Below are 12,069 nucleotides of genomic sequence, written 5' to 3' on the forward strand. Positions count from 1 at the left end.
GAGCCAGGCCGGGGCGTGGCTTGCCGCCGCAGGCCGACTGCGAAGCCCACACAGTCTCCGCCCTCAGGGAGGCCTGGGGCCCTTTATCGGTCTTTAATGGCGGCTGTAAGGAGATGAATGAAAGGGACTTCTTATTAAAACGTGAGTCCTCAAGCTTGGCTGCTCCCCTCACCCGTGGAAACGGTCCAGCCGGGCACTAGCCCCGCCCCCTACCCATCAGCCCCCGGCGCTCGCTGCCAACTGGCACTGCCAATCTGTCGCTCTGTCGTCATCACACCGCTGCGGAAGTCGCTCGGGGCCCAGAGCCACGCCTTCTCGGCGCGCGGCCTTGGATACCTGGCGGCCTCTGGCCTCAGGTAAGGAGAGGTGGGGTTGCACGGGCCGGCAGGGCGCTGGGCGGCCTGGGCTTCATGACGGCTTCGCCATGCCGCTCTGGAGACCCCTAGGCCAGCCTTATGGGAAACCCGAGGTCGGCAGAGGTAAACTGAGGGCGCGTGAATGGGCTGGGAAATGGTCCTGGAAATGATCTAGACTGTCTAGCTCCTCAGACTTGGCGGGTTTGTCGTCGTCATGCAGAGTATCAAAGAACCCTGGACGAGGCCAGGCCGTGGTGGTATAGACCTTTAATCCCAGCACTCGGGAGGCAGAGGCAGGCGGATCTCTGTGAATTCGAGGCCAGCCTGGTCTACAGAGCGAGTACCAGGACAGGCTCCAAAGCTACATAGAGAAACCCTGACTGTAAAAGCAAAACAAAACATCAACAACAAAAAGAAATAAAAAAAGAACCCTGGACGAGGAGCCTTGTCTTAGATTCAGCTATCATTGGTGCCGCCCTTTTTTCCTCTGAAAAAATTTGATTTACCTAGTAAGGTTATTGAAGAGAAAATAAGAGAATAAGGTTGGACCTTATTCTACACAAACATTGTTTATTATTATTGTTATTGTTATTATTTCTTTTTAGCCTTTTCCTATCCTTAAGGAAACTCATTTTTAATTCTAACAGGACAGGACCCCAGATCTACTGCTCTCACCGGGGGCTAAACTACAATAAACTGCTAACTCCAAGTGTATTCTCCCTTAAGAGCCATTCAATAACCAAAGAAGGTTATTCACTTTTGCCAGAAATCTGCTCTTTAGCAAAACAAACAAAAAAATGGCAGAAGCAGAAAAATATAAATCCCAGCACTGTGATGCTTGGGTTCGTTGTTATGGTGTAATATAGTAATAAATCAATGTCATCACTAATGTGATCGGTAAGACTTTCCAATCAGGAAACTGGAGGAGGCAGGAAACTGCATTGTATGTACACAAAATGAAAACAAGCATGCACAGGATGGTATGGAGCATAAAAATACAGCTTTGTCATGTGGTGCAATCATGACAAAATTTTTTATTTCATCGAAGGGGTTAAGGATGTAGCTTAGCACTGAGTGCCTTTGTGAGGCTCTGGGTATCTGGTCCACAGCACAGAAAAAAAAATGCCATTGGAGAGGCAGCAGCATGGTGGCAATGTGCCTGTAATCCCATTGCCTGGGAAACCAAGGCAAGACATTAAGAAGTTCAAGGTTACCCTCCACTACATAGTACATTAGAGGCTAACCTGGGCTATGAGACTGTCTCAAAAGAAAGAAAAAATATTGAAGTTATCTCATATCAGCTTTGAAAATATGGATTGGGGGGCTGGAGAGATGGCTCAGTGGTTAAGAGCACTTGCTGCTCTTCCTGAGGACCTGAGTTCAATTCCCAGCACCTACATGGTGGCTCACAACCATCTGTAATAGGATCTGATGCCCTCTTCTGGTGTACAGGCATATTTGCAGAGCACTCATACATAAAATATACTCATAAAATATAAATAAATAAATTTAAAAAAAAAGAAAATATGGATTGGTATTGGGCAGTCTTCTAGTAATTTAGGAAAAAATAATGATGTCCATTTTGAGGATCATAATTAGTTTCAAATGGACCAAGAGTGTTTTTCATTTTTAGTTTATGTGTATTTGTTGTGTATGTGTGGGAGCACATGCCATTGAGTACTTGTGGAAGTCAAAAGACAACCTGCAGGAGTCATCCTATGGGTTTTTCAGGCTCAGTGGCAAGTGCCTTTAACTACGGAGTCATCTCTCCAGTCCACAGATGGAGCCAAATTTCAGTGTCAAAAAATTATATCACATTTGCCTGCACAAGACCTATTGGGCCTGTCAACATTGTCTCATAGAGAGGGGAGGGCTCAGGAGGCCTTTCCATCACTAAAGCTCTGTGGACACTTAAAAGTTGCTAGGGCAGGGAAAGATATTTTCTTCAGTGGTGTGGTACTGCCACTCATTTCTCACATTCCCATAAGCAATACTAACTAAACTCATTTATTTAAAAAAAAAAAAAAAAAGACATGAAAGTTGAGGGAAGACTATTTGGGAAAAAGAAGGGAATTAGTGGAAGGGAAAAAGCACAAAATGGGTATATGATAAAAATACATCCTGTGCATGCATGAAATTGTCAGATTAATATATGCTCATAAAATCTTAATAAACAAGAATTGTGAAAATTCAAGAAGAAAACATCGTCAGATATACTTACAAATCTTATCACAGCAAAAGCTTTTCTAAATGCATTGTGCTGTCCAGAAGCCAGAAGGAGAAATATTAATACTTTTGGATCTATAAACCCTGTGTCCTGCAGAATTAAGCCAGAAGGTTACCAGAAGCCAAGGCTAAAGGCGAATAAAATTTTAAAAGTTTGATGACATAAAATCCTATGGAAAAGTGAGCAGACAAGAAAATGAGAAGAAATACAGATGACCAATGGCCAATACAATATTTTCCTCATGTCTGCAGAAACTGTGCTAAGACTGTCAGTGGAGGCCTGAAACCACAACAGCGTCGAACTGTGCATGTGTGTGTTCATATTTGTTTAAAAGAACTAATATTATGGGGGCTGGAGAGATGGCTCAGGGGCTAAGAGCACTGGCTGTTCTTCTAGAGAGCCTGGGATTAATTCCCAGCACCCACATGGTGGCTCACAGCTCTGCAGTAATGGGATCTGATGCCCTCTTCTGGCATGCAGGCATACATGCATACAGAGCACTCATACATAAATAAAAAACAATAAAACGTAGGTGAATATGGTTTCTCAAAATACTTTATTCTAGACTTACCTTTGTGATTGAGATGACACCTGTGCGATAGTGCCTGTGTGATGCAGTGTAGCTAGAGTTTTCCTGACTGGCCCACAGTCAGGACAAATCTCTGACACCCGCCAGTCCCACAGCCACTCAGACCCGACCAAGTAAACACAGAGACTTATATTGGTTACAAACTGTATGGCCGTGGCAGGCTTCTTGCTAACTGTTCTTACAGCTTAAATTAATCCATTTTTATAAATCTATACCTTGCCACATGGCTCGTGGCTTACCGACATCTTCTCATGCTGTTTGTCATCATGGCGGCTGGCAGTGTCTCCCTCACCCAGCTTCCTGTTCTCTCAATTCTTCTGTTAGTCCCGCCTATACTTCCTGCCTGGCCACTGACGAATCAGTGATTTATTCATTGACCAATCAGCAGCACATTTGACATACAGACCATCCCACAGCAATGCAGTGAAGTAAGGAGAATGACATAGGCATTGTGACATACACCAGATCAGGATATTGCTATGGTTCATTCAATATGAGCCCTGTGATTTCAAGAACATCAATCTGATTGACAGAATCGGTTTCTGGGTGACTAATAGCTAGATAGTGTGTGTAGCATTGATAGGCTACACAAAGGAATGCCTCATGTCCAGGGCCAGTTAGTGTAGGATAGTGTTAAGATTTCATCATACTACCCAGAATGGTTCACAATTTGAAATTTATTTCTGGAACTTTCCATTTAAATTTTCAGACCACATTTAACCTTTGTTAACCCTTGAAAAGCAAAATCTCAAAAAAAACAACAAAAAAAAAAAAAAAGAAAAGCAAAACCATGGATAAGAATATTATTCTGTTTTGTTGGTAAAGATGACAAAAATAGTGTTGTATGGGAACAAGTTGTTAATGGAAGTATAAATTATTAGTGTTTTGAAGGGCAGTTTGCACATTTTTTTAACCATTCAACAGATAGTAATCTAATGCTGCAAAATATATAAAATGTCACATTCAAAATGTTTTTAGAGAGATGGAGAGATGGCTCAGCAGTTAGGGGACATACTGCTTTTGCAGAGGACCCTGGTTTGGTTCCCAGCACATCAGGTGACATATAACCATTTGTAAGTCTACCTCTAGGGGATCTGCTTTCTGGCCTCTGTAGGCACATGTACATACACATACATACACACATACATATAAATAAAAATAAAATGGGTCTAACTGGGCATAGGAATACAGGCCTTTAATCCCAGCACTTAGAGGCAGAGGCAGGTGGATCTCTGTGAGTTTGAGGTCAACCTAGTCTACATAATGAGTGTTAAGACAGCCAGAGCTACATAGTGAGACGCTGTTCTAAAAAATAAATAAAATAAAAATAAATAAAATTGGCCGGGCGGTGGTGGCGCACGCCTTTAATCCCAGCACTCGGGAGGCAGAGCCAGGCGGATCTCTGTGAGTTCGAGGCCAGCCTGGGCTACCAAGTGAGTTCCAGGAGAGGCGCAAAGCTACACAGAGAAACCCTGTCTCGAAAAACCAAAAAATAAATAAATAAATAAATAAATAAATAAATAAATAAATAAAATTAATCTAGAAATGTCTTTAGTATTTTACTAACAAAATTGAAAACATATCACTAAATTTATGATTGGTTAAATATTTGTGTTATGTCCTTAAAACAGACTACTTTAGTTATTTGAAAGAATTGGTCTATATGTATTGACAAGAAAGGATGTCAAATATATGGTATGTTTTGGAGTAGCATTGTAAGATTTTATTTCATAAAATTAAGTTATGCCTGAAATGATGTAGAGAGCTATACTCCACACGTGACAGTGGTGAGCAGTGAGGAATTACTTTGGAAATATGATCTCAGTATACAACAGGAGGGTGGTGGTAAGCAAGGTCATGAAAGTAGGCTGGTAGGAGAGCCAGAGAACATCCTGAAAGCTAAAGCCAGGCACAGACTGGATTGAGTTTGGCCACTGGTTTTTCAGCTATGATTATGCATTTCACTCTCAACCTTTGAGAATCATTAGGGTTTTATAGGTATCCTTCTCCAGCGTTATGGGGCACTTTTTAAATGCTGCTTCTCTGGTTTGTCTTTATCTGTAAGGTAACCATGGAGAAGGAGGTGCGGAGTACCATTCTTTTCAATGCATACAAAAAGGAAGTATTTACCACCAACACTGGCTACAAATCTTTGCAGAAAAGACTTCGGAGTAATTGGAAGATTCAGAGGTAACCATGATCTTGGACACTGCTAAGTGATAATGGTGGCCTGATGGTAGAACTGAATAGTCATTTTTTTTTTCCTTATTTTTTTAAATTCCCACGAATAGTCATTTCTTAACTTCGATTGTTTGGGTAGGAGGGGCTCAATTTAAAAATATTGACTGCTCGGTCATTATTTTGAAGGTCAGACAATATTATTAAGTTGCCTCTCATAAAAAACATTCATTATATAAGCCGGGCGGTGGTGGCGCACGCCTTTAATCCCAGCACTCAGGAGGCAGAGCCAGGCGGATCTCTGTGAGTTCGAGGCCAGCCTGGACTACCAAGTGAGTTCCAGGAAAGGCGCAAAGCTACACAGAGAAACCCTGTCTCGAAAAACCAAAAAAAAAAAAAAAAAACATTCATTATAATTATACATATATATTTTAAGATGTCAGAGTTTTCTCCATATTTTGTACTTGATCTTAGCCAAAAGGCAGAGACGTTATTCTCCATATTTTAAGTTGGTTTAAAACTTCAACTTCAGGAAGGAAAAATGAGAGTTAAATGAGAATGTCTGTTTTTATTTTATTTATTTTATTTTTTTTTTGGTTTTTCGAGACAGGGTTTCTCTGTGTAGCTTTGCGCCTTTCCTGGAACTCACTTGGTAGCCCAGGCTGGCCTCGAACTCACAAAGATCCACCTGGCTCTGCCTCCCGAGTGCTGGGATTAAAGGCGTGCGCCATCACCGCCCGGCAAGAATGTCTGTTTTTAAATGTGCTTCCTTTAAATGTCTTTTTCCCCTTGTGGTCATGAAGATTGAACGTGACCCCTTGCATAGGCTCAGCAAGTACTCTACTGCTAAGTTACAGCTCCAGGCTTTAAATGTTTTGTTTTGTCAATGAGTGAAAACATGTAGTCATGTAAGTTAAGGTTAGAGCCAGGCATGGTGCATGTGCCTGTGATCTCAGCACTTGGGAGGTAGCGTAGGTGGAGTAGGAGTTCAGGGTTAAACTTGACTGCATAGTGAGTTTGGGGCCAGCCTGGACTATGTAAGACCCTGTCTTAAAATGTAGATAACTTAATGGAAGAGTTGATTGAATTAATATTTGGAAGACTTCTTTGTACTTTAGTGTGAGTTAATTTGAACTCCTTTGATTATTGGGAGTATCTGAACAGGGGCCGGATGCCTCTAGGGCACTTGTGAAGGGGGCTCTCACTATGAGAGAGAGGCTGTTCTAGGCCCCCTAACTGTCTCAGCCTTTGTGGTGTCATATAGTTAAGAGGCTAAAATAACTTATAAATTGGTTTAAATTATGGATCTAACTTGCTTTTAAAATCATATTTCCAGCTTAAAAGATGAAATCACATCTGAGAAGTTAATTGGGGTGAAACTATGGATTACAGCTGGACCAAGGGAAAAATTTACTGCAGCTGAGGTAAGGAATATTTATACAGAATATTCACCTAGAAAACAAGAGAGGACACCAGGAGCAAGCAAGGGCCTAACATCGTGGATTTGAGTCTCCTTTCTACACCTACTATGTTGCCTTAGAGTAGACATTTCCCCTTTGTGGTGATGAACTGTGATAATAACCCAGAGTCCTAAACCCACGGGGAAGGTAGATAAGGGTCAGGCACATGTCTTTGCCTTCATTTTACTTTGAACATAGGAAAACTCCTATGTAGCTCAGGCTGGCCTCAAATCTGTGATCCTCCTGCATCCACCTTCTGAGTGCTGGAATTACAGGTGTGCCCCACCATGCCCAGCTTATCAATCCATTTAAACCCATAACAACAAAGGTGGCATTTATAATACAGGTGGATGCTAGTCCTAAGTGCTGGGTCCTCTTACAGGTGTGCAGCACCACACTGTTTTATACGTGCTAGGGAGTGAACCCAGGACCTAGTACCTGCAAAGGAAGCACTTTTGTCACCTAAGCTACATCCCTGGCCCCTGTTTGAGCATTTTAGAGCTTTAATGTTCAAAGGTAGACTTAGAGATAGATCTTTTTGTGTGTTTTTGTTTTCGTCTTTTTGTTTTTTGAGACAGGGTTTCTGTACATACTACTGGCATCCAGAATCTCTCTGTGTAGACCAGGTTGGCCTCTAACTCACAAAGATCCTCCTGCTTCTGCCTCTGCTGGGATTAAAGGCATGCACCACCACACCTGGAGGAGATAGATCTTGTATAGTGAGAAAATTTTATACTATTCTGTGAACATTGAAATGTTTATAGATTTGAGATGTTTGTTTCTAGATACTTAAGACCTTATTCATGGTGTGGTTATTTTAAACAAAAGTCTTTTGACCATATTCATAGTTTGTTTTTCCCTTCATACAGTTTGAAGTCCTGAAGAAGTACCTTGACAATGGTGGGGATATCCTTGTGATGTTGGGAGAAGGAGGAGAATCCAGATTTGATACCAATATTAACTTTCTTCTAGAAGAATATGGAATCATGGTTAATAATGGTGATTATTATCTTAATACATTTTATTTATTTGTGTGTGCATGCCTGTGCCATGATGTACATTTGGAGGTCAGAGGACAGCATCGGGGAGTTGGTTCTCTCCTTCCACCATGTGGATTTCAAGATTCAAACTCACGATGTTAGGCTTGGTGGCAAGCACATTTACTCACTGAGCTGTCATTGGTTTGGTTATTATTATTTTAAACAAAGGTATTGATTGCCGATTTAATGTTTGTATCATAGCTCTCTTGATCTGCTGGTGCCAAGATGGCATGGTCACCCCATTCCTAGCTCACTAGTACACTGAACCTTTGGTAAAATGGGAGGGATTTGAACAGAGTTCTAGGTTCCTTTTTATTTCAAAATTCAGATGAGTCTGTATCAAGCTTGTTTCTAATCTAAAGTATACCTTCCTCTTTTGCTCCATAAGATGCTGTGGTTAGAAACGTCTATTACAAGTATTTCCATCCGAAGGAAGCTCTGGTTTCAGATGGAGTGTTGAACAGGTAAGGGTGTTGAAAAACAGCATACCCTTCATGTGGCTTCTGTTCTTCTCACACGCCTTTTCACTGCCACACCTCCCTCCCTTCTTGGTCTTTTTCCTCTATTTATTTCTTATTCTCCAAATTATATTCTTCCATCTTTGGAAACTTCACATTTACCTTTGGTCAGGATACTCTGCACTCCAAGTAAAAGAAAACCCTATCCAAGCGGGATTAAATAGTAAAGAAACTTCATTGCTTTGTCTCACTGGGAAGTGCAGATGTGGGGTAGGCTTTGAGTATGGCGCGACTGAAGGACTCACAACCTTAGGACCACAGTTCCTTTGCTCTCAGTTTTGCGTGCCTGTTTGTTTGTCAGGGTCGTCATCTTCTCCCCCCACTTTATTTTTTATTTTTTATTTTTTTTTGGACCAGGTTCCCGTATGTAGCCCGATCTGGTCTCAAACTTGTGATCTTCCTGCCTCACCCTCCCAAGTGCTGGATTACAACTGTGTGCCGTTCCAGCAAGTTTTAACAGGTTCCTTAATTCATAACTACTCGCCACACCATCTGGAGATATCATGATATGATTTGGTCTCACTGTTCCCTCAAGAGCAGCTCCAAGGTTTGCTGTTTGAGCCATCCTAGGTCCCATGTCCATCCCAGACTGACCCTGATGTCACCTCATGGAGACTGAGACTGCATCAGCTTTCATTGTTCTGGATTCTAAAACAGATGAGGGGCTTTTAGAATTGCGAAATGAATACATGAGGTGGCAGTATCAGATGCCTCATGAACTTTTTCCCATGTTGAAAATTGTTCATTCTACACTTGAGCTTGCCACGTGCAAGGACTCTGCTGACCCTAGTTATACAGTGTAGAATGTGGATCTAGGATGTAGACCCTTTCCTTAGGACTGAAAATGGAGGCACTGAGACTGTGGTATACACACCTGTAATCCCCACACTTGGGAGTCTCATACAGAAGGATTGGCTCAATTTTGAGGCCAGCCTGGGCTAAGTAGTGAGTGCCAACCAGTGCTTCGTGGAAAGACCTCCTTCCTTCTGTCTTTTCTTTCATATGATAGATTCATTCTTTGAGAATTTCATACAATGTATTTCAGTCATATTACCTCCCTCCTCCCCCTAATTCCTTCCAGATCCACCCCATCTCCCTACCCCTTCCAACTTTGTATCCTCCCTCTTTTTTTAAGACTTTCTTCCTAAAACAACACAAAAAAGAGCTGGGTGGTGATGGCTCACGCCTTTAATCCCAGCACTCAGGAGGCAGAGGCAGGTGGATCTCTGTGTGTTCAAGGCCAGCCTGGTCTACAGACTGTGTTCCGGGACAGCCAGGGCTACACAGAGAAACCCTGTCTTGAAAAAACAAAACAAAACAACAACAACAACAAAAACCCAAACAAACAAACAAAACAAAAAAGGAACTGAACCAAGTATTTGTCCAGTTGATTTCTTTTTTGAGTCAGTCTCACATAGCCTAGACTAGCTTTGAACTCCTGATCTTGCTACTTCTCTCTCCTAAGTGTGGAGATTTCACAAGTGTACCACCAGACCTGTTTATGTGGTCCTAGGGATTGAACTCGGCCTTGTGTGTGCTAGGCCAGCACTCTTCCAAGGAGGTATATCCCCAGTCCAAGCCTAAGTTTTTTGTTGTTATAGTCACTTTGGTTTTTTTCTGTTGCTGTTGTTTTGTTTTTAGAGACATCATATATAGCGTTAGGTAGCCTGGACCTCACTCTGCAGACCAGGCTGGTCTGGAACTCATAGAGATCTATCTGCCTTTGCCTCCCTAGTGCTGGGAATAAAGGCCTACACCACCATGCCTGGTTCAAGCCTAATTTTTTTTTTTTTAAAAACAGGGTTTCTCTGTATAACAGCTCTGGCTGTCTTGGAACTCCCTTCATAGACCAGGCTAGCCCCTAACTGAGATCCGCCTGCCTCTGCCTTCCAAGTGTTGGGATTAAAGGCGTGAGCCACCATCGCCTGGCTAAGCCTAATTTTTTAATGTTAATTTTTGCAAGTGTCTAAAAAGAATGCGGGTATGTGGTTGTGTGCTTTTATTTACTTTTTAAAAACTGACAAAGTACAGGGTCCTTGTGTCTGGTTCATATTTACTGTTGATGAAGGCATTGTGAAATCGCCAAACTTCTTTGCTTAATAGATTTTAATGTTTTCCTTTTAGGGAAATTAGCCGAGCTGCAGGAAAGGCTGTGCCTGGAATCATTGATGAAGAGAGCAATGGAAACAATGCCCAGTGAGTGTGTTTCTGCAGCTCCTTGACGAGGAGGGAACTCTTACTTCCAAGAGTTGCCTTCTTCAAATGAAGAGTTTTCTGGTTATAAAAGTAGTTCCCACCAAAAGAACTCCAGCCACCACCAGCAAAAACCCAGTTGGGAGCTGGAGAGATGGTTTATTGGTTAAAATTGTATACTGCTTTTGCAGGACCTGAGGTGACTCCTCAGCATCTATATCAGGTAGCTTCCAGCAACCTATAACTCCAGCTTCAGAGGCTCTGACGCCTGTTCTGGACTGTGTGGGCACCTACACACACATGCACACATGATTAAAAACCAAGAAAATAAACTAAAACCCCAACCTATGGTACTGCTTAAAAGGAAGCAAAGAACTTCTGCACTGTAAATCTGTGCTCTTCCCCTCCAGAGACTCATTGTGTCTTAAGAGTATGGAATTTAGATTTCCGGGTTGGTTGGTTGTTTTTTTTCCACATATAATGGTATAACTAAGTACTTGATTATTTTGAATGACTGGATCAAGTTAGCTACATCCTAATTTATCTAAGTAGTGGTAAATGTAATTGCCCAACTTCACATGACTAATCTGTTGTCAGAACTTAGATTCAGTCCTCTGTGGTCTGTGGCAGAATGTACTTTTTTTTTGAGACAAGATCTTGCTGTGTGTTCCAGGCTGGCCTGGTACCTGCTGTGTAGTGTGAGCTGGCCTCACCGTCTTCTTCTTGTGTCAAGCCTTTGAGTACTAGGATTACAGATGTATGCCACATGCCCTGCCAGAGGCTGTACTTGGTTGGTTTTTATTATATTTTTACTTACTGGGGAGGGGTGTTGTGTACACATGTACAGCAGCGTGTGTGTGGAAGTTGGAGAACAGCTTGCAGTCATTCTCTCCTTCTCCTGGGTGAGTTCTAGGGATTGAAGTCAGGACCGGTGGCAAGTCTTTTCCCCTGCTGACCCATCCCATGGCTCCTACGCTCCATTCTGTAATCACTGGATGTGTTTGCTTTCTTACAGGGCTCTCACCTTCGTCTACCCTTTTGGTGCCACACTGAGTGTCATGAAGCCAGCAGTGGCTGTTCTGTCCACGGGCTCTGTCTGCTTCCCACTGAACAGACCCATTCTGGCTTTCTATCACTCGAAGGTATTGACTTTCTTAGATATGGGAGGGGTATACTTTTGTTATTGACGTAATAAAACTACTTTGTGATGGGCACATGCCTTTAATCCTAGCACTTGGAGAGACAGGCAGTTAGAGCTGTAGTGGTCTACATACTGAGTTCTTTTTTGGATTAAAAACAACACAACAAAATAGTAATTTTTTCCTGTGAAATATTTGCTTTTTATGAGGTAGAAGCTGGTCTGTTTTCCCACTGAACAATTGGATTTATTTCTAATTATCTGTAATTATGACCAGGGATTGTGTGTAGACTCTCTGTATGTTTTGTATTGTTGGGGGGTTTTGTTTTGTTTTGTTTCTTTTTTAAAAAAAATTTTTTGCCTTTGGATG

General features: G+C 42.0%; 1 protein-coding gene across 2 annotated transcripts in view; it reads left to right on the forward strand.

The window, feature by feature from the left end:
• Positions 1-72: 72 nt before the first annotated feature.
• Positions 73-12,069, forward strand: part of Ift52 (intraflagellar transport 52) — a 32,504-nt gene continuing 20,507 nt past the window's right edge. Inside the window, exons 1-8 of one of the 2 annotated variants that reach the window (XM_052723991.1) lie at positions 73-356; positions 2,680-2,892; positions 5,238-5,362; positions 6,687-6,774; positions 7,680-7,809; positions 8,239-8,314; positions 10,493-10,564; positions 11,577-11,703. In XM_052723991.1, coding sequence (XP_052579951.1) covers positions 2,779-2,892; positions 5,238-5,362; positions 6,687-6,774; positions 7,680-7,809; positions 8,239-8,314; positions 10,493-10,564; positions 11,577-11,703 — 732 coding nt within the window. In that variant the 5' untranslated portion in view covers positions 73-356; positions 2,680-2,778. The remainder of the gene's footprint in view (positions 357-2,679; positions 2,893-5,237; positions 5,363-6,686; positions 6,775-7,679; positions 7,810-8,238; positions 8,315-10,492; positions 10,565-11,576; positions 11,704-12,069) is intronic. The other variant, XM_052723992.1, reaches the window with a different exon arrangement.

The sequence above is a fragment of the Peromyscus californicus genome, unplaced genomic scaffold, assembly GCF_007827085.1.
Source record: "Peromyscus californicus insignis strain IS unplaced genomic scaffold, ASM782708v3 Scaffold_7__1_contigs__length_154581171, whole genome shotgun sequence".
NCBI lineage: Eukaryota > Metazoa > Chordata > Mammalia > Rodentia > Cricetidae > Peromyscus > Peromyscus californicus.